The sequence below is a fragment of the Mycteria americana genome, chromosome 10, assembly GCF_035582795.1.
Source record: "Mycteria americana isolate JAX WOST 10 ecotype Jacksonville Zoo and Gardens chromosome 10, USCA_MyAme_1.0, whole genome shotgun sequence".
NCBI classification, from domain to species: domain Eukaryota; kingdom Metazoa; phylum Chordata; class Aves; order Ciconiiformes; family Ciconiidae; genus Mycteria; species Mycteria americana.
In genome coordinates, this window is record NC_134374.1 from 5,742,404 (window position 1) to 5,767,774 (window position 25,371).

General features: G+C 41.4%; 1 protein-coding gene across 1 annotated transcript; it reads right to left on the reverse strand.

Annotated features, from left to right (window-relative positions):
• Window positions 1-2,785: 2,785 nt before the first annotated feature.
• On the reverse strand, window positions 2,786-16,791 carry LAMP2 (lysosomal associated membrane protein 2). The gene is given in 10 exon segments (XM_075513588.1): window positions 2,786-3,164; window positions 10,784-10,951; window positions 11,781-11,859; window positions 12,134-12,253; window positions 12,777-12,994; window positions 13,775-13,936; window positions 14,582-14,795; window positions 15,318-15,436; window positions 16,625-16,725; window positions 16,727-16,791. Coding segments are annotated over 10 exon segments (1,374 nt in total). The 5' UTR covers window positions 16,777-16,791; the 3' UTR covers window positions 2,786-3,021.
• Between the last annotated feature and the right edge of the window lie 8,580 nt (window positions 16,792-25,371).

Consider the following 25,371-nt stretch of genomic DNA (forward strand, 5'->3'; position numbering starts at 1 on the left):
GGAGTTCAGAAGCCCAGTACAATAAGACTTGCTATACGCTAAGTATCACAAGCAACTATCGGGCAAAAACTATTTATTAAGAACTGTTAAAAACCTAAACAATTAGTTTAGGAACTAATTTTGCTCAGCTGTGGTTATTCATATGACACTGATAGAGCTAGGGCAACACCATCATTCTGCCTGCACAACTTATCTGAAAGGGCATGTTCTGATCAACAGAAACAGGCTTCTGCCAAGGAAGATGCTGCCATGGCAGCAGCTCTTCCTTTGACATCAGAAATAAGTTAAACCCACAAACTTCCCTGCCTGCCAATTGCTTTAGCTCTTTTAGAACATTTGTATTTCTGTAGGATCCTGAAAGGAAACCAAACCCTTCATGCTTCAGGCCATGAAATTAACAGCTCTCCAGCTAGCAATAGGACAAAACTTCATTTATATCTATTTCTACCTGCCTATTGGAAGGACTCATGAAGCAGCTGGTTCTTTAGCAGACGCTGGACCCATGCTTTGATCCAATCAACAAAGAAAGATCAACTAATTGGGAGGTAAATGCATGAACAGCTTAGAAGCAAAAGTTTCTGTTTCCCCACCAACATCCAGACCCAGGCACACTGACAACCCTGTTGGAAAAGCTCTCAGAAATGGCATGCATGTCTACTTATACTAAAACAAAGCTTTATAAACACCGTAGTTAACTTTATTTTCCATACACATATTCTGCTTTCAGCATATTTGTACAGTCATTTCAAGATTTGGAGAATTGTATACACCACTCTTCATGCTACAACAACCTTAAAGTGCTGGCTCAATTTTTGACTTCTATTGAAGCTCAAAATAATACTTTATATGTATATACAAAATATATATGTGTATGCATCTAGGAAATTGCCACATTTTACTAAAATAACCTAGCAAAAGTGATGCAACATACTTTGATCTGCAATCTGAGCATGAAACCATAGATGGAATCCATCTGCTGGCAGCAGAGAAGCAACACGCTCTGACAAGCAGGTGTTACTCAGAAATTGCCAGTCTCAAAATAATTCATCATTTGCCACTCTGGCAGGGAAATAAGTATTGCGAGAGCAGAGGTACAACACAAAAGACCAAGACAACCAAAACCAAAGCACACAGTCCAACTCAGCAGCATTAAATTACACTCCTAAAAAAAGACAACTTGGTTCAAGAGCCCATTTGCGGTACAAAAATCAGTTTTGTCAGATTCAGGTAAAGCTTATCTTTGGTCACAGTGAGGACAAGAATAATTGAACATACAGGTATTTCTCAAACATCAAAACTAACTCTTTAGAAATCTCCCTTTCCTGAATATATAGCTGTTGTTACTGAAACATCAGTGTTGACTGTCTCCTTTGTGCATGTGAATTACTGGAGGTGCTTTCCCCACAACATAGATACAGGCTCAATGCACAAAGAGATTAAATATTAAAGTAGTTTTAGTAAACACTTGCTGCAGAGGACAGAAACTTTGTGTGCCATCGGTAGCTCTCTGCAGACCTGGCAGCTCTTGAGCTGCCCCACAGTTGGAAATGAAGGTTCACTAGCTGCAAAAGGCTTTTACCAAGATGGACCAAAGAGGTTGAAAGAGCAAGAGGCTTCTTTCATCCTATCAATGTGAACCTGACGGGAACGAAGCAGAACACAACCAGAAACGACTACCTTCTATTTTGGTACAGTTTAGGTATGGAACATGGAATTGCAAAAGGTATGGCATTGATAACAAAGAAAGCATCTTCAAACAAGTCAGATGCTCTTATTCCTTTGGAACTCACTTTCTTCACTATATATATATATATATTAGTTTCTGCTTTATGATCAGCATTCCTCGTACTAGAAATTTTGTGCTCTTACACTATTCAACTGTAGTTTGAGAGCACAATAATTGGGAGGTGAAAAGCAGATTAATCCTATCAAAACAGACTGTTTTTCTATCTTCACTTGCATTCCTAGATCACAGCTTTTCAGTGATCCCGTTAGCCCCTGAAAGCTGTCCAAAGGAACTGCAGGAATCTCTGAACAATCCATGTTGTTAGTCAGTCTTTGAGAGCTCTCAAAATACCCTTGAGCCTCACATGGACCAGTGCTGAAACACTGTGTAGTTTCTTTCATGTGCACAGAATCAAAGCTGAGACAAACTGCAGCCAGTGAAATTCCAGCCTCCCGCCCCCATTTCACAATTGAGCTCAGAACAAAAGGGAAAACACAGTCAAACAAAATAGCACAGGACACATTTCCTTTAGCAGACTGTTGGCTTTTCAGAGTAGTGAAAGTTCTCCAGGACTGAGCCTTATCTTAGTGAATAAAGACATTAAAGACATCATGCTAGTGCAAAGCTATTTAACATACATTAGCAGTCAACTTCTCCATACTGATGTTAAACAAACTAATTTACTAGAAGAATCAGATGTTCTTCTCATATTATCTTAGTTTATTAGCGAGATCAGGTACTACCTTTACATTTAGAAGGAATAGGAAATTCAGACTGATTCACAAGAACAAGATGCTAATGAAAAAAGACAACAGCCATATGCCAAGTTCCCAACAGAAATCTGTTAAGAGCTTGGTATTCGTTTTCCCATAGCACGTACAGTCCCTTTTGACATAGCATTCACACCTTTAATTATGGTTTTAGCTTCAGCATTATCCAAGATAAGCTGTATGCAACTAGAAATTTTCATGTATAAAAAGACTGAATAGCAGAAATAAAGTTTCTTAGATGTCTTTTTTACTCAGTCACATTTCTCACGTGGACACACATCAACCCTACTCAATTCTATGGTCCTCAGAACACTTACTTTCTCCAAAATCACACAGTAGCTTCAAGTAATTCTGCAACTCATCTTCAGACTCGTGGCACGTTATTCTGTCGTGAAGGTTTTTAAAATTTTTTTAAATAAAGAAACTATGAACTCAATTGTTTTTCTTCTTTCTAAAGGGGCAGATCAGGGAGTCTGGGAAAAGGAGAAGAGCAGGGAAAGTGGCAACAGAGACGGAATTAAGAGATTATACAGACTGATAGCCAGTACGACTTTTTCTTCTTCCAATGATATAAGATATAAAGACAAGAATGATAAGGAAGCCAAGTGCCATGCCCACTGCGATGGGAATAAGAAAGTTCAGGTCAGAATCAGCAAAGCATTCTTCGGCTGCAGAAAGAAGAAAAACAAAAAAAGCAAGGGAGAATAAATTAGTAAAGGAAATCAAGCATTAGAAACCAAAGAAAGCAAGGAGCAAACAGACACTTTTGAGAACTTACACTGTATTAGATACAATAATACATCTGAAGTAAAATCAGTATTGAGTAAAGAATTGATAGAAAGATTGATTTATTTAAAAATATGTACTACGCACATCATTTGTACTGGTAATACACTTCTTCCGATTTGTGCCTTTAATTTCATCTTCCTCTAGCGAGCTGTCCACTCAGATTAGAAATGCGAGGTCAAAACAGCAGTCTGAGCATGCATTGGCTAATCACACCTCAGAGTTAACAGCAATATAGCAACAGACAGACTGGCACATTACTGCCTCGCCCAAGTGACTGCCCAAACCCTCGAGTCACCAGCACTTCTCTAGGTTCTAGACATACAGAGACATAGCAGACAGCAAACCGAGTAACAAAGTAAAAACTTACTGAAAACTACAGGAGACAGCCAAGATACATCTAAGATACATATGCTGAAAGCACTGAATGGAAAACACTGAAGGACTCTCTCTTTGGGTTGGCAACTTTATTTTCAATCCAAATACAAGAAAAGGGTTATCATTTTCATGAGAACTATGCAGACCTTACCAAAATCAACATAGGAGGAAAAAAAAGAAGAGACAGCTGTGATGCTACAGAGGTTTTTAATGTACAGGTTGTAAAATAGTTGATGAACTCCTTGCTGACAAACACTCATGCCAGGACTAGCAAACAACACTGGGAACTGGTTTCAAACTCAGTGATACACCTTAGACACGGAGGCAGGGCTTAGCACTCTTCCCGTTTGTAAAGAGAGCAGAGCTCCACCTGCGTGGTGCCAAGATGAGATGTTTAGTAAGACGATGCAGCGCCTGTGTACTGCTTCAGCACTGTAAGGGTGCTTGACTTAAACGCTTTTAATAAAGCGGAGCTCCTTGTAAAACTTTTTTTGCCTGAGTTTATATTAGAGCAGAGTGTCATGCACACATTCAATGCTTTATCAAAAGCTGGCTATTAAGTGAATATTTAAACCATTTGAGCCTCTAACTGAATCAGCCTGAGTTATGGGAAATTTACTGTCTTGACGTAGCTCACTACAGTCCAGTACACAGTTGCCACTACCCCTTCACGAAAGGCTATACAATGCCTTTGGCTAAGAGGAAAGAAAACATATGGAGGTTCAGCACCTGAAAATACTAAACTCGGACAATCTGAAGGCACCTACTGCCAAGTAGAGCAACACTTGGAAGGGGACAAAAAAAAAGAGGAAAGGAAATCTGTACCTTACACAGTGAGCTATTTCAAAGTATTCTTACTACTGAGAAAGTATTTAAGCATCTTAGAAAGAGAACTGCATTTGATGTTTAGTCATCTTTGTTCACTGAAGATCAACATACACAATTTAACTACTACATGCTGGATAATGGGTCATGAATACTAAAGATGAATGAGTTTGCCAGGGATGAAAGGTGCTCAGCAGGCAGTGACAGAAATTCCCTTTCTCTCTTCTTTAAAGGAAGGAGATCACTGCAATACGCATCACACTATGGCACAAAGAATTCCCAGGATAAAAAGAGGTTTAAAATCTCATACCAGGAACATTCCATCCTTTACCTCTCTCCAGTTTGCCACTGTTGTTGGCACACATCTATCCATGCATTGTTACTGTGCAACAGTTAGAAGCTTCAGACAAGCATCTTCAAATGCAGAGCCTGGTAACCGTACACCACGACAAACAGACTCCACATTCAGGCCAGGAGGAATAGCTTTTTTGACATACTTGGTTGAATGTGTCTCTATTCAAAATAATGAGAAATTTTGGCCCCCAACATTTTTATAAAAGCTACCTTCCCTTTTAATTCCAATCATGAGATGCAACAGATAGCCCAAAATTTTGTGTTTTTATTGGTATATGCTATACAATAGAGAACACTGTGGTAAAGTTAAAAATAAAAAAAAAAAAGCCCTCATTGCCTGGAAAAGCTTCTTTTGACGACTACTAGCACGGCATCTTTAAGCTAAAAGATCAGAAATCTTGGTATCTTAGAGCACAATTTTAATATTTAGTAAACCATATAAGGCACAGTCAAAAGTAATCAAAACAAACTGCAATCTATGACAGATTGTACACATTAATATTCAACATCCACAAGCACACACAAGTTAAATGCTGCTTCCACAGACCAGAACAAAACTATTTTTATTCGCATAATGCCACTGCATGCCTTTAACATTCTGAAACTAAAAGTGTAGTATTTTGGAGGAACTGAAATTAATTCATCCATTGATTATGAAGCAGAACATATTCTGCCTAAATTTGTAGGTTCAAACAAACCATGACAATACTTTCTGCATCGTTTCTGAACCAGGTTTGTTTTTAACAAACTGTTTGCCTGACTCAGCAAGCAAGCCATCTTTTGAGTTCAGATTTTTTTTTTTTTAATAAAGTTAAACTTTCCCATTTTAAAAATACCCATATCCAGCATTACAGTGTTTCTTGTAACCAAGAAAGTAAGCCAGAAAGTACTAGGATAACTAACCCTCCCCAAGCTGCTCCTACTGCTATGGGTACAATGAAGTTGTCCACCTCTGGGCTGCAGCCTTCAGCTAGGCTGAAGGGCAAGTCTAAAAAACAAGTGCATTTAAATTGAAGTATTTAACACTATAATCTCCCTCTAATTATTTAAGACTGTTACGGCTTTCCCCAACAGGACATCAGACAGTCATGCACAAAACCCTGACCTCCTCCCCTTTCTAAAACATAACAACTAACAGACTCATAATTCCATGATATACTTTCTTGAAGAGCATGTATCTACGTATTACTGTAGATTTATGCTTATTGTACAACACAAAGTCCAGTCTCTAGACCCTGGTCTAGAGACTCACTGCAAGTCTCCAGGAGAGACCACAATGCTGGAGATAGAATTACAGTAAAAACAGTAATGCTTTGACAAAGAAAAAGAAGTCTTTACACTTATTACAGGACAGCAGCAAGTCCTGCTTGTTCCAAGTTTTATCACAGACTCTTGCAGACTGACTTGTACTGATAATTTGATGGAAATTTGATGCCTGCAGTCCCATTGTAGTTCAAATTCACTTTGACTGATTTACAGCCTTAGGACACTCACTGTTAGGCTCTTTAACAAGAGCCTATTAAAATATTTGTGTTTTTCTTCACATTAAAAAAGAGCTTCAGCTTACAATTCAGAAAGGTGCTAACGTTATTTTGACTTTGTGTAGCAGATAAGAAGGTAGCTTTAACATAATGATTATATAAGCAGTGCAGGCTACAATCAAGAAGAAAGGGTATAAGATTAGACTGCACTTTTTCCTCTTGTCATATGACCATAGAGTTCACAAGATACGCCAGAAAGAGGTATGGTAAAGGGAAGGCTAGTGCCTCTCTTGATGCAGGAAAAAAGTATATAGTTTTTCTGTACTAGTACTGTTACCAGAACTGGCAGCACAGACAGGATCAACACAGCTTCCAACTTAGAGGATGAAGCTACTAAGCAATTCCCAGAAGGGTCTCTAATACTTGCCCACTTTTGCTGAATGCAGAGAGCAATTTCATTTTCCAGGACAACTACAAGAAGAAACTGAACTGTTCACAGCTGTACACCAATTTAAGATGGCTAGCAAAATCAATCAAAAACATCTTGTCTGGATGGAGCTACAATTGACAAAAAAAGTTTACAAGCAAATTTCTAATGATGAACCAGATGCACAGTGTCTCAATTAGTTCCCAAGCTGTCTTCTGCTAGTGGATTGTACCCAAGCACACTTCAGACTGTGCTGCAAAACAAAGCATTAAGACACAGACAACAGAGGACTCTTCGAGGAGCACCTTCACCAACTATATAACAGAATCTCAGATATAGACTGACTGAGGTTGACCTTACTCATTTAGTTTATTTTCTTTAAAAAAAGACAATACAAGATGTCTGTTTTCAAATCAGTTAAAAAATGTGAACAAGTTTCCTTAAGAAATAGAACAATCTTTATTATTTAGAGCACATGTTGAACAGATTGACAGTTCCCTGTGGAGCAATACATACAGGCAAACTAGTGGTTTTATAACAACAGGCAGTCAGGTGAAACTTAGATTTTTTTTTTTTTGAACCAGTTATCTGCACATCAGTCTGGGAGTACTTTAATCTCTGAGCCAATATACTTGCAAATGAAGATTCAGTTGCGGGTTTTTGTGAAGATACTTCTAGTATTGTTGAATTTCAGGAGCAGTTTGCACTAGTCTTCTATATTGTCACTTGGAAACCATGCACAGTTCAAAAATTTGCACGGTCAGATGAATACAGTGTGGTAACTACTCCTTAACAGAAATGCACGTATAACTGGTGCCACTGAACATCAGTCACAAAATTGCTAAAAATTTATATGAACTTCTGCATTTGAGGATATATTAATATGAAAGTCATTAGATCCACTTTAATTAAAATGGAAAGTCTTGAAGCCTGTTTCAGGATTAAACTTATAGTAGTTCCCCACTTTCATTAAAATGAATTTCAGTAACTGATGCAAAATTCAAGCGGTAGACTACAAGCTGTAGTAAGTGTTATCCACCCATACTTGCTTCCTTGGCTAGTGTCAAGAGTAAACTGTTTTGACAAAAAAAATTTACTGAAAGAAGTGTATTTTATGATTTGTATACAAACATGCCACAGACATCTCTACAATCCTAGAAAACACTAATAAAACACTAAACCAGCTTTGATGCAGGTTAAACTCATTCTAAAGGGGGAGACGACGTTATGTTCATTAAATAACTAGTTTAGGCAGTTCATGTTATGACATATGCAAAAAAGCCACACTTATCTAAAAGTCCAAAAGACTTTTTTTTTTTCCCATGCAGTAAAAACTATGTATTACAGCACAAGGAGGCCAGAGAAAAGTTGTGCAGCAAGGGTTAGTCTCTACAGAGCTGCAGTTTAAGAACAGTCCAGTTGCACTGCATTTTTTAAGCTAGTTATCCTTTCTATACAGCAAGGAAAAAACAGGTGTTGTGGGTCGATCTCAGACTTGTTTGGCTTTTGCATTCTTAACATTAATAAATGCTACACAACAAACAAACACAAAGTACATTAAATATTCAGAATGCCAATGGCAGGCAGTTATAATGTGAATTTTGATTGGCAGAGAACCATTCAAGATGAAGATTTAAAGACAGCTCAAGCTGCAACAACAGATACCGGCTCATTAAATGAAAGCATCTTTAAACAATGGTCATTCAAAGCAACAAGACACACCAGTTCTGTGCAGAGTATGATATAAAGTTAAGTGCACTTTAAAGTTCTGGAATATTTAGAAAGGTTATTCCCTTTAAACTGATGCCAGCAAAAAAGCTTGCATTAATTTAACGGAACTCTGCCTCAGTTGACTATTTTAGATGATTGCCAAGGTATAATAAGCGATGAAGAATTCAGTGCCTAACAGTAATATTTTTTTTTGAAAGCATTTGGAAACAGCACTGAAGTCTTCCTATATATCCACCATTCTGCAAGTATAGGTTACCCATTTTGTTTGTACAGCCAGGGTATAGGAATGACTCCTGAAACTACACCAAGGCAGGAGTAAACTACTCAAATTCTGTCAAAGCTAAGTAAGTTACTGCTGCCACTTCAAAAGATCACTTAGTCACCAGCCTAAAGTTCAATTCTATGAAAAACAAAGTTGTTACTGGGCATCATACAACCCTTGTTAAACACCATACGAGTCAACATAGTGACTAATGCTGCCAGCTTAACCCACAACTATGACAACAACTAAGGAACGCAGAGGAGAGAAGCAAGTACAAATTCTATGCTGTTCTGGAAGTTGCCCAATGCACATCAGTTTAGAATGTGTTCTTGTTTCAGGCTACAATTTGTAAAAAGCAGAAATAAATCCTAAACACTTCAGGGTTTTTGCAAGGTAAAATCCTTAGCCTAGCAATTCATCCAATATTTGACATCTTCAAAACAGCTACGAAACCCACGTCGTCTTCTTCGAGCAGGAAAACTAAAAACGTAGTTCTGCTTCATCTGAGATAAACATTCTCTTTGTTTCTCAACTCCAATTAGCTGTGGCTAGTAATTACTCCTAAGTTTTGGGTCTTTTTTGGACTTCAGAACTTGCACTTGCTTTGCTTAGAACGAAATCAGAACAGGAATCACATTTAGATTCACAAAGTTTGATATCCAGCATAGCTTTTTCTTCTGCCAATTATGTAAGCAACCACTATAATGGCAATCAAGCCAGCAAGTGCGGCACCAACTACAATTGGGATTAGAATGCCGTCATCATCCAGCAAACACTCCTGGGCTGTAGATGAGAAAAAGGTTGCAACAAGGAGTAAATAAATACAGAATACTTGCCAAGTGTGGTATAAAAATCTGTTTTCCTTAATATGAAGGTGTTAAAAAAAAAAAATCAAGTATTATTACATGTTTAAACCAAGAGATAGAGAACTGCAGAGGTCTCATGGGTACATCTAACATATATTAAGCATTATAATAACTTGGAACATTTGATAAACTATAGTAAGCTAATGGAAGTGCTCTTGATGTATGAGTTTTCACGTGCACAAGATCTGTACTAGACAAGGGAGTAGCCATTCTTCTACTGTTAAGTCAGAACCAGGCTTATCTATTTAGTACTTAAGGCAAGTCTGGTGCTTTTACTCATTAAGAATAAAATGACCTAGATTTGGTATGAAGAACCTATCCAGAATAGAGACATGTTACAGAGAGATGAAATAACTGTAATTATGAGAAGGAACCTAGCTGCAACTTGAACTACAGAGTGAAATGGGACCCTAACTCTTTAGAATGATAAATACTGTTTACCCTGCACACATTTGGGGAGCTAACTTACCTCTACCTAAAAAAAGAAGTTCAAAAATCTGCACCCAATCTATCCATCTCCAGATTAGTCTAGTCTAATAAGACTGTGCTGCAAGTATTATCATTAAGTACAAAGACCAGGTTACACTAAAGAGTAAGAAAGAGGTAATTTAAGCCATTCTAGTTTTCCCCAGACAAGACCAGGATAATGCAGCAAACAAACATTTTAGAATCTTTCTTTAGTTCTGGATATTCAAGACTGCTTCTGAAAGAAGCTCTGTCAGTTCATCCTCCCCCCCTCCCCCCCATTCCTTAGACTGACAGGTAAAAAGAAACAAGACACCTAACGGTATTACCGAAGTCCACTTCTGCTAAAGTTTTGTCCCATTTTCTTATATACTCGAGCTACAAAAAGCTGTATGTCAAGATGATGTCAGATAACTTCTAACCTATTCTGCAAGGTAATGCTTAATGCTTAAGTCCCTCTTCAGCATCCCTAACTCCTTCAAGTTTTATGAAGGAGAACCTAGCAGACATTTTTTAAGTGAGAACAAAGCTTTCCTTGAACTTGAATTTCAGTGTCAGAACTTCTCTTCATTCCATGTATTAAAACAAAATAAAGAGATAGAGAGAATAATTGAACAAGAGCTTCAAACAAAGTGCTTGTGCCCAACACTGGTGCTTTTTAGCAAGTAAAAATTTTGCCAGCATTGCAAGAATTAACAAAAAGAACTCTTACCTGTAGAGAACTTATTTGCCTTCACAAGGAATGGCTGAATCCATAGATTAAAAGTATGTATTTGAAGATCTTCATTAATCTGAAGAGTTTGCTCTTTTCGGCACATATAAGAACTACCAAGGAAAGCATCCCACTTGCTGAAATTGTTGTTATCTGCACTTGAAATGACTAAACAAAGGGGAAAAAAAGAGGAAATTTGTATGCCCACTTTAAATGCAAGAGAGTTGCTAATACAATCATAAGACTAAGGAGCTGAATCTAGAGGAGCCAACTTTTCAACACTGACTACTCTGAAAAACAAGGTAGTCTGAAGTGTGATTGATCTGCTTAACCAAAGGAAGTCAGGCACTGAAGTTACTACAGTACTTAGCAGTAACCTGTCCTCCATATAGACATGGCATCAGGCTTTCCTCATACCTCCACTCATCCCAACATTGCAGAGTTGCGAGCATTTTAGCTTTAGTGCCCTTTTAATTGCAGTAGCCATGACAAGCAGCTTTAAAAAAAAAAAAGAAACAAACCATACTTCTGATTTAGAAAAAAGTATGCTTTAGTTTTTGAAGGACTGGTCTCTTTTCCCAGTGAGAGTTAAGTAGAAGTGGTTGGAAGATACAGCAGCATCTTCAATCAAAGAAGACAATAGCAGGTTTAGGAAAAACAAAAAGCTTCAGAGTTGGTACAACTGTATTTCACACCTCAAAAAATTATGTTACTGAAAATAGCTATAAAGAAGCCCTCTTTATTTATATGTTTATCACAAAGTAAGAGACCCCATTAGCAGAAGTTTCAGGAAAAGAGAATGATCCCACACTGCTGTTTTAAAGTAACTCTTGTAGCCATTTCTGCTTATTACTTTTGTTCCTACCAACTTAATGACTTAAAGTAGGAAGTAACAGTAATCATGAACAGCATTGAAAAAAAAAAGTCAGAAGTATTTGATAAATACAGACATTGAATAAAAGCTTACACTTGCTTTAAGGCAGATACTATTTCTTACCAGAACCATTCAGACGGTTGAGTAGTGTAACATTCACCTCTTTCAGATAAAATTTTTGTACGCTTCCACTTGCATTTTTCTGTTTAAGAAGCAAGAACCAACTGTCAGTGTGCAATTCTGCATTTTTAACTTTAGTAACACATGCTTTACAAAGGCTAAACACATTTACCAGTCTTACATTTTCTACAACTTTAACCCAATTCTCCATTTGTCTTGAGGCAGTCAGCTGGCCAGTTCCACTTCCTATATGGGAATAGCCTACCACCAGCAAGTGACAAAGATTTTACTACGAGTGATCATCATGCAATGCTGTTAAAGTGGAAACTTAGTTTAAAATAAAAGAAGTTACTTACAACAACAAATGTGAAACCAATCAATGTGCTATTTCCATCATTCAATTTCAGAACAGCTGTGGTGTTACCACATACACCATCTGCACTAGTTGTCTTTGGGTTGATGTTGATCAGAAGAGGCTGAAATACAGACATACCACGTCAAAGACGTTCAGCTGCCATTAGGAAGACATTGTTTCAGTCAGTAGCAGTCTTGGGCTGGAAGAGCTTGTCATGAAGATGACAGCAGGAAGACTGAGCCTGGCTACTATTGAACCAAGGCTACTTAAATTTACATGCTGGTAATACTGAAGAAAATAAATTACCCAGTGAAGTCATATTCTGTTGACCTAATACAACAGGTTAGCTTTGGCTCCCTCTGTGGGGAAAGACAGTATCTGCAGGGACTAACAGCCTTAAAGCTAAGAAAGTTCCAGGCTTTTAATGATGTCAGAGGTACTCCCAGTAACGAGTTACATTGAATCCACGAACGGTTTCAAAGCTAGATACTATGCCACAAAACTATCCTGAGAGAGGTGCTATGTACAATACCCAGAAGCAGTTCTGGACAGCCAGCAGTGTACAAAGCAAACACCCTACACTCACATTTCATACCGAATAACTACAGCAACCTTTCTACTCTTCTAAAATAGAAGAGAAGCACCTTGTCTTGGGAAACATTCAGCTGCAGTCCCACAGTAGCCAGAAGACAAGTTTTATTTCCACTTTTAAGAGAATAGTTTCCTGTGTCTGGATTCTCCACAGGTTTGGGAGCAGCGGTTGGAGCAGGTGATAAAGTGGTGGTAGATGCAGTAGTTACATTGGCAATAGTAGGCGGAACAGTAGGTGCAGAAGTAGGTGTATCGGCACGACATCTAGACTCTGAAAAGAAATTTTAACCACCATTTCAGTGCTGAAATTTTATTAAAGTCTTGTGACTCAGGTCAGTTCAATACAGATACCAATTTCTCTGTTGAAATCTAGGCTCATTGGGAGTTTGCTAATCACCAAGTCAGAAGTCTCAAACTCTGCACTATGGCACAGTATGCCAAACAATTTACAGCTACCATTTACTCTCAGAAATTCTGTAATGCCTAGTTTTAAATCCATGTAGCATATGCAGTACTACTTACCTCTGACACACAGAAGTGAAACACACAGACAAAGATAGCTAAGTGGTTATAAAAGTGTGATATGTATTTGCTGTAGACAAAGTAAGCAACCCTATTAAGCTATACGTAGCAGGATGATGTGCTCATCTCTTGAGTAGTTGAGCTATGAGATAAGACTACAGCTCTGGACTATTTAAATGAAAAAGCAGAAGCTACCACTGAAAATGGAAGGCAGTCAGTTAAAAACCTTGAAGCTCAAATGATCTAGTCAGCAACAGTAGTTCTGACGTGCTTATTTTTAATACCCAGTTACTGGGATATACACTTTGTTCCCATGCCAAGGTGGTAGTCTAATAATCTACATTACTATATACTACTAAATCTGTTCTACTAATCTATTTTTCCAGGAACAAAGACGTACTAAAGGATATTTACATGAATGTTATTCAACACAGCACATCTTAGAACTGGTGGATTTTTTATTATGGGACTTTGCTCTCTGCACTAAGGTGCAATACAAAACAGCTCATTCACAAATTAAAACGCTCACCTTTTTTACTGATCGTGCCATTCTTAACAAAAGCCTGCACAGTAACATTCCAGAAAATCTGTGTTACGTTTTCTGCTTCAAAAAGGTCAGTATTATGACACACGAAGATGTTATTCAGTTGAACTGGACGCATAGTATCCTTTACAACAATAGTAATTGGTCCTACAAATAAGCACAAATATTTTAATGCTTTTTGAACTACAAGAACATTTATAGGCAGTGTTATGTTTTATATAATTCCATAAGACAAAGAGTAATAGATAATCAATTAAGTTTAACAATCCTAACCTCTCTTGAATGTTTTACCTATGTGCCCTGACCTGAAGTGCTAAGTAATGCAGAGAAGTAACCAAGCTTCCAGAACTAGACAAGCCATTAGAAAGGTGAACCCTTTTACTTAAGTTCTTATTTAGGGAAAAAATTCCTATTATTAGCAGGTATTAGTACACGGAAAGCCTAACACCATATTGCTTTGCCAGGTGGAAGGTCAAGTAGTGCACACAAAAATGAATCTTCCATATGCCTGTTGCCTACTAGCAGTACTGCACTGATCAAGGCTGTTCAAACAGTTAACCTTCCCCTTCCGTTCCACTTAAAGGAATTATACATTCAGCAAAGCTAACTCATCTGTATTCTTATCCAGTAGGCAGGTATGATGAACAATAGTTAGGCAGTATATGGCACAGAAGTCATTAGATACATTATTAGTCCTTCTAACTTTGAAAAAGCCCACCAAGGTCAGGTACACGAGATCTGACACTTGTGGCTGAGATTGTTTTGTAAGGAGGATTCTGCACTGAACATTACCTTTTCTTTTAGCATCAGGAAATACAGCAGTATCATTGGTGTTGTAAGTAAATGTGATGAAGTCCCCCTGGTAAGTTTCGTTGGTTTTTGTAAAGTTAATGCTCCAAGAGTGACCTTCTCCAAACTGTACTGCCAGAAGTGCAGCTTCTGTGTCACTGCCACAGACGCTTCCATTGTGTGTCACACTGGATGACAAATTCAGTGTTGTGTTTTTCTAGAAGAAAAGAGTAATTTTAAATGTTTTCACAGAGAGCAGTTCTTCCCCATGACAACATTATAAACGTACTGGAGTTAGATGGAATCTTGCACAAGGCTAGCAAGATTATTTTAGGTTATCCTACAAAGTTACAAAAAAGGCTCCCTGACATCTGAGTTAGAAAGGAGTCATACCAGATTCAAATACAAAAGTATAAATCTAAGTTGGCTGTAAATCTTGACCGTGCTGAGCTGCAATTTACACTTACTGTTTGGGCTAAGAACTTTACTACACTGATGCACAAAAACCACCAAGTTTGACCAGTATGCCATTTAAGTAAGTGCAATACAGCACTTTCAGTTATTTGTATTATTAATTGAGAACTTATGCTTTAAAATGAATATTTAGGAATACTCTTAACAACTGACTTAGTAAAAAAAAAAAAAAGTAAAAAGCCAAACACCCTAGGTAAAAGAGTGTACTAAATGTTTATGCAGGACAAAATACAGTTCTCAACAAAAGTTATCTCCAAATACTTACATAATCACTACTGTTCGTTTCATATTTTATTAAGAATTTCATCATCCATTTTGCATACAGGCACGTAGTATTAGAGGCATCCTTTAGATCTACTTCCACTGCATAGGACTGGAAAAAACCTATAAGATATGATTATTACTTATTTAGACATTGCTTTTACTTAATTTTCTAGAATCACTTAAGAGGACAGCTCATTACAAAGTAGTAAATTATTGCAGGACTGGATTCAATCTGCCAAACACCAGAAGAATAGCTAGATTTCTAAAAAGTATTAAAACTAGGAAGCACACCATGAAGTTATCAAAGCTAAATAAAAGTTAAGAGAGTGTGTTATAGTCTATTTACCTGACAAAGACTAATAATCTAAATAAGCATTAGCTTTCTGGTGACAAACTGAGTAAACTGAAGTGCATGAACACAGCACTTAAACAATGTACTGTTTGTAGACCAGGGTCTTCCTATTATCTTATCTGTTTCATCAGTGGTATGACTCAAGTTGACCTCCAAGAGATGATATCAGGGCGCCTTCATTGGGTTTCCACACTTTCTGGCTCACAAGACATGGATGTTAAATTCCCTTTACATTTGTAGAGAACTTTTTATAGTTGTTGGATTTTTAACCCACTGAATCTCAACAGAGGCACTCCCCCGTAGCCACCCGTGATTTGCACTGTTGTGACCCTCGACTCCCACAGCTCTGAGCTGAGCTGACCTGACGAGGGGGGCTGACAAGATCCACCCGCGCAGGTAACCACCGGCCGGGCAGCGGCGCTCCGGGGGCCAGCGGCGGGCAGGCTGCCCCGGCCACAGACCCCCGCTGAAACACGGGCGGCAGCCGCCCGCCTCGCACCCCGGCCTGGCAAGGGCGCCGGGCCGGCCCCGCGCTCCTCCCCGACGCTCTCGGCCACCCCGCTGGCCCGCGCGGCCCTCCGGCGGCGGCACCAGCAACAGGGTGCCGCAGGGCCAGCGCGACGCGGCCCGGCCCCCGCTCCCCTTCTGCGGGTGACAGCGCGGGGGGGGGAGGCAGCCCGGCGCCGCCTCCGCCGCGGGGCCGAGCGCGGAGCCGCCCCGGGGAAGCCGCCGCCGGGCTGAGGCGGCCCCGGGCCTGCGCGGACCCCGGCGGCCCGCGGCACCCCCGCGCGCGCCCGACCGTTGCCCGACGCCGCGTCACATGCGCGACGGGGGGGGGTAGCGGGGGGGAGCGGCACGCGCCCGCGGGGACACCTGCTTGCCCCCCCCCCCCCCCCCCCGCCCCCGCAGGCCCGGCGCTCCCCCACGGGCCTGGGGCCGGCCGCCGCCCCGCTCACCGGAGGCGCCGAGCAACAGCAGGAAGAGCAGACGGGGGGAGGAGCGGCGGCGCGGCTCCATGCTCCCGGCGGCAGGCGCAGGGGCGCCGAGAGACAGCGAGGGGCGAGCGGGTGAGGCGAGCGGGCGCGATAAAAACCTCGCCATCGGTCATGTGAGGGGAGGGGCGGTGCCGCCCGCGCGCCGCCAATCGCCGCGCCGCGTCTCGATTCGATGGCTCGCGGACGGTCGCTCGCTGCGCGCCGCCGCGGGCGGGCGCCGGGTCGGTGCGGGGCCGCCTCCGCCGGCTCGGGAGGCCCGGCCGGGCCTGGTGGGGGGCGGCACCGGGCGCCTGCCCCTGCCCTGTGCGGCCCCCGTGGCCCTCTGCAGGAGCAGGTTACCGGCGGCTCGCTTTGGCCCTCGGCAGCCTTTGCTGTCTCCGCTGGGGCTGCTGTAGGTTGAGGAGAGAAAGCTGTGAGGAGATGCGCATTCGAAGAAGTTTAATGTAGAGGCTTTCACTGCAAAAAATAAAGAATTAAGATGTTTTCCATGTTTACAATAAATAAAAAGGGGGAGAAACGGGCTAAATGGACCTAAGTATTCCAGTCGGTGGTGCAGGAGCAGCCGAGCGCTGCACGGGGCTGCCGCCCGGCTGGGGGTGGGCAGGCCGGCCGGCCTGCCGGCGGGAAGTGCTCTGCTGCTGGGCCGGGCGGCCTGAGCTGGTCTGCCGGTGCCCCTCCTGGCTGACACGGCTGCCATCGTTGCCCACCCTCCCACATCACCCAGGGCCGACCAGAGATGGGCTCAGGCTCCCTGGGGGACTCTGCCCCCACCGTGACGGGGCAGAAACCTTCCCGGTAATGGCCTCTGCAAAGCAGGGAGGGGGTTGGCACCAGCACCGAGGACTGGGACGCTTTGCTGTGTTTTTGCTGACGCCAAAATGCAAAACATGGGGCAGAAAGAGGGTGGGAGAAAGCAGCCGTCTGGTGCAAATGTGAAAAGAGAAGAGAAGGGGGGGGAGAAGACAGGAGCGGACAAGAAACCTGGTGGATTTGAGGCTGGAGGGAGGTATAAAATGTGATGGACGTTGGATTGCAGCCTGGAGAGTATTGATTGGGGGGGTGGGGGGAGAAAGGCTGGCTTGCAAAGTAAGGGGAGACGGGGAAGAAGAGATTGAGGCTGGGAGACAGCAAGGAAAATGGCAGGCAGCCGCGCAGCCTGAGGAGACGACAGCTCTAGGCTCAGCGAGGAAGGGCCCTCCTGGAATAGCATATTCCTGTTTCTGGTGCTGTGGGAGAACTGCAAATAGTATTTTGAATAATCAGACACTAAGAGACATGCCCAGTCATGGGGGAAGAAGATGAAAGCTCTTGAAGAAGGCAGTAAAACTCATTGACCCGATATAGTGAGGCAGTGGGAGTGTAGATGGTGTTGATAAGAAAGCGGTTATGAAGTCTTGAGGAAGTTGAAATAATGCAATTTGTGATTAGATGTCAGTTAAATACTCTCCGTCGTATACTTGCAATACTGTACTTTTCCAAAGACTATCATAAAACCAAGCCTGGCAAGTCAGGACCACCACTGAAACCAGTGCATCGTACAAATGGGGGTTCCATGGACAAATGTTTGATCAGACATGTTCACTGCTTCTTCGTATTTCTTTTTGTGCTTAATAACTGCACCTAGAACTGACTTACCATGTGTATTACCTACTTGTACATGCATTTCTCTAAGCATTGTTGCATGTGAATATCAAAATTAATGTAATTTCAAAATACTTAGAATAATTTTTTGTTTAGCCTTTGGGCTTAATTTACTGAAAACTTATCTGAAGAAATAAGCTTTATATTTAATAACTGAGCCAGCACTTGCTATAGGCTGTGGGGGAGCATCCAGCAACAGCAGCACAGACGAAACCATGAATTCTGAAAGCAGCCAGTCCTTCGTCTTTCTCAGCTCCACCGCAAAGAATGGGGCATTTCAAAGGCTAGGGAGAGTCCTGCTGCTGGGGCTTTTACCTTTCCTCGGGCTTCACCGTTTTAGTGCATGGTCATGTAGCCTCAGGACATGTAGCTTTATGTATAAACATTGGTATGTTCAAACACCCCCTTGTTCTGAGTGAAGAATCCTGAATATTTTGATCTCTTGCTTCCACATAGAAAATAGACTGTAAAATGACTAGATGTTCTGCAGACATGAAAGGAAGACTGATTACCTTGTTTCCTTTATGCCAATTTAGTGAACTTTGAAAGGAAATCAAATGGTAGCCATCATAACAAGCAAATCAGTTTCTGTTCAATAACACAGAATAAAAGTAGCAACTGGTGTGGGATTAAAAGAACAGTATAGTTTATATAATTTAGCATAATGAAAAGTATATTGTTTTGCACCAGGAATATCATCATCAATATCAGAACATGGATTATTCTCTTTCTTTGTTTGCACCTGGTTGCTTCGCCCTCCCTGTATCTCCATCCCTGCCATATAACTGCCTTCCGCGAGCGCTTTGTGGTATTACATCATTTTACTGTGATCTTAGCAGGTGCACTTTTTATTCAGAGGCTTACTTCTTGCTTGCTGTATCAGTCAAGATAAACGAGAGGGCAGTTCCTCCCTTGGAGCTGTGGAAAAACAATGTAGGGGCTAATCCTGGTTTCAGTTAAGTCAATGCCACCCTGGCTATAGGAGTAGCTTAACAGAAAGATGAAGTTGTATGAATTCAGAGACTCTGAACTGGTGGTTTATTTTCATTGTCACAGAATATCACAGGAGAGACTGATGTGCCTGTGGTGTGTGTACGTCAAGGCTGACCCTAGTGACAACGCAGGAAGCGATAAGGCAGCCCCAAAGGCAGCCCAAAGGGTTTCTGCCCTTGCCTGGAGTCCTTGGGGAGACCAAAGGATCACATTCCACCTGCAGGGAGTTGGTACAGGCACCTCACGTTCACGTATAGGATGAAGTTTGCCTGTCAAAGCCCACATGCTCCAGCCATCTGAACGTGTTAAAAGGTTGTTAATGTGCTCTTGCATTAGCACAGTGACAGTCTCCTCTTGCCCAGCCAACTGACAGAAGCTTGGTTTTGGCACTGCTGTCCCTAAAATAGAGAAATTTTGGGCAGTTCCTAAAGCCTATCTATTGTTTGTAGCTCTGGAGGGAGCAAAATGAAACTCCGTTCCTCTCTTGTTTAACAAATCCTCCAGCTTTCCTTAGAAAAAAAAATTAGTGGTTGGGGTCAGATGTTGTCTGATTCCTCTTAAATTCCATGGAAAGCTATTATATTCAGTACCTGTAGGATTCAACCTCCAACAAATATCCACTGCATCTTATTTATCATGAGTAATTTCTTCGTTGATTGTGGCAGTCTTAAAGAACAGTAAAATTTATGGGATAGTTGGACTTCAGAAACATAAGATCAAACTCATATGATTAGCTGTTTTCCTTTAATGATAGAAGTGTGAATGATCGTTACCATGATGCAGAGAAAATGCCTTACCCTTTTGCTTCCTAGAGAGAAATGATTTTGCATTTGGCATGATTTTGGGAGCCACTGATGGATGGCAAGCTGATCCTGGTTTTCTAAGACATTCCTTATGTTTATTGCTGGATGTGAAAATGAGGACTGCAGTGTTTCTGTACAGCATTACATTTTTATTGCATGTTATACTTAGTCTGGTGTCAGTAGTTTTAAGAAGGTATTGACATGTGCTGAGAACAAATATGACAAAACCTTATGATTTCTTTTTAAAGCTTTGGTTCATCAAGGAATATAAATTCATGCCTAATTTCAAATGTATAGGCTGTTCTGTCTCTTTCACATCATATTCTTGATGTCCAGCGTATGCTTAATCCTTTGCGAATGCTTTAGCGGTTTCAGCTGGTTAGATATTATATCTGTAATCAAACTTAACCCTGGGACTTGCAAAAATTGATGGATGCGCATGGTCAGAAGCAAAGTGTCCAGTGTTTAATGAAGCACTGAGTAACTTAATGTTTCTGGTCTCCGGTGCAGAAGAGTACGGCTTGTGATGGAAGAAAGAGAGACTACCTAGGACATGCAGTAATCACTACTTTATTCTAATGTATTTTTATTCATTCTTTTAGATGTCTCTTTAAACAACAGGGCATTTTCTGTATTTTTTCCAGGGACGAGACTATGGCAGAACCAATTATTCCTTTCCAGGAGGCAGAGGAAGGATCTGGTCCCATTTCACATGGGAGGGATGGAAAGAGGAAGAGATTAATGCTGGCCAGAGAGGTCACAGATTCACTTGGCAGAGGGGGATGAACCACAGGGACCTTCTTGGGACTGTGCCAACAACTGTGCGAGTTACAGCTATTCACCGAAGTTTTCCTTCTCACGCAGCCCCGGTTTGTAGCCTGGGGAATAAGGATTTGCAGTGATCCGGACACCATAATGAAGACCATACTTTGTCCGGCACAGTGTGACATCTGCAGTGCTTCGGCTGGGTATGCTAGCCTGCTCAGTGGTAGAAAAGGGATGACTCCCAATAGCTCTGCTGTGCTAGCTCTGACAAAATCACTTATTATCTAAAACGTGCGAAAGCTGTGGTTCACGATTGCTCTGAGCAGATGGCAGTGTTTCTGAGCTGTCGGGTTTCTGGAGGAGGTGGTGGTAGGAAACCAAACCATTAAATGCTGCTGCGGGAAACTGCTGAGTCAAGACTAGGGCAATCACATGAAATGCCAAAAAAAGAAACCTTGGTGGGGAGGTGAAGAGATCAGAGAGCAGGTTGCAGCAGACAGCTGCAAAAATTCCTGCAAAAGCACTCTGAAATCTCGTGTTGTGACACAGCTGGAAAAACACATTCCCAGCTTAGCAGGAAGAAGCAAAGGCTCAGGCGGCTCAAGCTGTATTTCGTCACAAGCCTGTTATACAAACATAATTCATATACACGCAGCTTGGTTTAATCATACGCTGGCTGCCTGGGGAGGTGAAAGCGAGGCAGGAGCTGGGGCTTGACATGGTGCTGGCACAGCAGGTGCTCCTTTGCCGTCCCACTGCGGGCATCCTCGATGCTGCGGGATGCAGGGCGAGGTGGTGCCGTTAGTGTTGGGGTACCCTGTTGTGCTCAGAAGCATTTCCAGCTGCTGCTGGATGTGACGTACTAGAGCACTCGGCAGCCGGGTTAACATGTGACAGCAGATGAGATTTATGCATTTTGCGAGTCACGCCAAACTACTTCTAGATGTAGATCTGTTTAATGTGAAAAAACTTGTTGGAACGACAACTCAACATAGTCTTTGGGCTTGTAACAGCAAAGTAGAAAAATGTCAATACTCTCAATTTAGTGTTTTTATCAACATACATTGCTAACTTGCTGGAGATACATCTGTCAGCTTCAGAGCAGAAATTATTTTGTGAAAATGACTGGCTCTGCACACGAGGCACCTCCCACTTCCAACTCTTATGAAAGATGTGGTGACTGTAACGTTTTCTGAGAAATTTCAGCAGGAAAGGAAGTTATATCTAAAATACAGGGTTGGAAGGGAGACTATGTATTATACAGTCATTTCATATCTGCATATTTTAACTGCAGGACTTCAGTGCTACAGGATCCCTTGTGACCTAGAATAACATTACATCCCATTTACAGAGAGCACATCAGGGCAGATGATATAGGTAATACTGATACATGTAATCAGTCTACCGCTTCCAGTTCTGACAGAGGTAGGAAACCAGGTCTAGCAAACCCTGAGCTAATGCCTGTTCACTGCATTGACCTGAGCAACAAAACTCTTCCAGGGAACGATCTCTCTCCAGTTTGAGGTTGCATGCCTGCTTCATGCTTTTGGAGCTAGGATTTGAAGCAGCAGCCGCTGCCATAGGAGTAAAAAGGAAGAAACTGAACATCAACGGTGCCAGTTCTGCAAGCAGCAGAATTGCAGCGCTTTGTTTGTAGAACCAGTTCTCCAGAGGAGTAAGCCTGGCCACAGCCTACAAGCCTACTCCCTGGCCACAGCCTACAAGCAAGCTTTACCTGCACAGTGACAAGGTTCCAGCTCACCTCTGCAGAGGCTGTATTTTGTAATCTTTGTTCCCATCTCATGCCTGAAAGCTGTACCTCCTCCCCAGCACGCACCTTGCAGAACTTGGTCTGCACGGTGTCTCGCCCAGCCTTTAGTGAAAATTAGTAGAGCAGTTTTGCTTTCAGACTCAAACTAGCACCAACTGAAAGATTTTCTTGCTATAGTTAAGGGACTGCTTTTGAAAAAAGGTATCTGTTTTTGACCACGTACCAAATTGTCCTCAGATAACGCTTCAAGCTTCAGAGACCATACAAGGGTAAAACAGAACATGCATTGTGATAATTTCATATGAGGTTTGGTCTGGGAGGGAAAAAAAGCTACATATTAAGTGAACATCTTGCTAATAATCCAGCACTGTTTCATGCTGTATTAAAACTACTTACCACTCCAAATAGTAAAAAGAAATTCATTCCATATGATCTTAAATGCAATTTGCTTGCATACTAGCCCCTCTCTATTTGCAAAGTCATAGTGACTAGGCTTTGCAAAGAAGCATTGCAACCCTTGAGCCCTGCAAGGGCCTGGGCATTATCAGAGAGCCTGATGCCTGACCCTCTGTGTGCCTTCATTGTATAAAGCATCTTAAATGTTGGATCTACTGGAAAAGCAGTTACTGCAACTTCCTTATTACTGAAAATATCATTAGATGGAGCAGAACCTCTAGACTTACACGTTTTTGAAAAGACAAAATTTCACAGCAAAAGCAAGTTAAGATTACTTGGGCATTTTAACACAGAAGTACCTAGTGACATCCCTATTTTCCTCCAGCTTTAAAGTACAGGTGTTTCAAGCTGACAAACAACTGATTGTTTTAAGGAGTAAGCTAAAGAACTATCATCAGTGTTACAGAAGAAATTTGATTAACTGTATTCTCCTCTCTGATTAGTCTCATTTAGCATTAGTGGCCTAGCATTAGCAGGTAAAGTAGCTGAAGCCTTAGGCTGCAAGAGCTGACCAAGTGTAAACTTTTGATAAAACTAATGCTGCTAACAAAGAACTCACTGAATTCAGCAGATACGAGTGGAATTAAGAAGATAAGGAACAAGGAGACAATTCCAAGAGAATGAAGTAACTTCAGAAGGCGGCCAGCCCACCGACAGTGAAAACCAGTAAGAAATCGAGAGACCACCGACCAGATTAAGTGATTGGACTTGGGGATCGGGTGCTGGGTGGTACGGGCGTAATTGAAAGGCGTGAATTGGGGTAGGGTTCCCTCTCCGGAAGCACCCAGCTCAGTCTGTAACCAAAGAGCTAATAAAAGACTAATTGGAAACCTTCACTCAGACCTGGCATTCTCAGCGGGATCTGAGGGTCGGACCCTGTTACAGTGGCCGGCGTGCATAAATCCGTAACAGTCAATAAAAATTTAGTATTTGCTGGATGTGAACTACTTTTCCTAAGCTTAAGAAAAGGGGTTTATCTACAGTGCTGCAATGTCATACTGAATTTAGAAAATTAACTTTCAAAGTTACTTTTCTTCTTTTGTTTATATCCTAATTATTTCCCGTAAGCAGCAGCAAGGCAAGTTAGAAGAGTCATTTTAAAGATGACCTTGTATCAGGAAGCAGTTACTTAGCCAGAATAAAAACCTGCTCCATTGTGGGTTGATCAACAGCTGTTGCTCCTCTTCCCAGTTACCTCCATATTTTACAAGATACCCTCTGCACCAAGTCCAATGTCTGTCAACCCCTCAAGTTTTTGAGGTGTTAATTTCCTAAATACCACAGTTTGTCCACAAGCCCTTGCCTCTTTAAGGGGAAAAAAAACCAAACCAAAAAACCAAAAAAATCCAAAGCTACCATCTTAAATTTGATTTGACACCAGTTTCTCTCAAAATCAGGAGAAAGTACAGTAATGTATATTGCATTCATACAGTAACAGAAATGAAAAGTATTTACTGCTCTCTGGTATTTTTCTCAGAGTAGATAGAAGATCTATCAATCTCCAAATATCCATCTGCTTCTGTAGGTTTTTTTTTTTTCTACAACAAAATTCTGTAGGATTGTGGAGAGCGTAGGAAGTAGGAAACATTCTTTTTAAGGAGAAATTGTTAGTGGAAAAACCATCCCATGCATTTAGATGCCTCCAAGCTGTAACAGAGAAAGAAAGCACCTGAGCAGTATTAGTGGAAGACATTTACCATACCTATATTTAAAACCACCATGCACTAGGAACGTTTTGTGATTACAGCAGTACTGTGCAAGGTCAGCCTCCCCGCTGTACATGCAAGCCTTCAACAGAGATCAGTTTGGAGGATCAGCACATGCTTTGCTACAGCTATCTGTGTTGCCAAACCACCCCTCCAGAGCTCGGAAAGTAAAATTAAAACACTCTTCCTCCCCTCTCCACCAAGTCCTCAGAGCGCCTGCACCGGGAAAGGCTGGATTTAAGATATTCCTGACAAATTCTGCTCAGATTTAGGCCAGCGGTTCCAACTGGCTGAAGAAAAATTAAGATACAGCCCAGCTGGCCATCAATAACAGAAGCAAGTTCCCTGTCCAGCCCTGTCCTTTGTACTTCAATAATTGTACCAGAGCCATTAAAAAAAAATTACTAACTCTACTGGGAGACAAGGAATAATTGTACAGCAGGAGAGCAGCCTCCTCTACTAGCAACAAACCACCACCTTTGGTATTTTTGTACCATTTCTGGCACTTCTACAGATTCTAATCCCGATTCAGAGTTTGTGAGGATGCTTATTTCCTTCCCCTCCAATAACCTT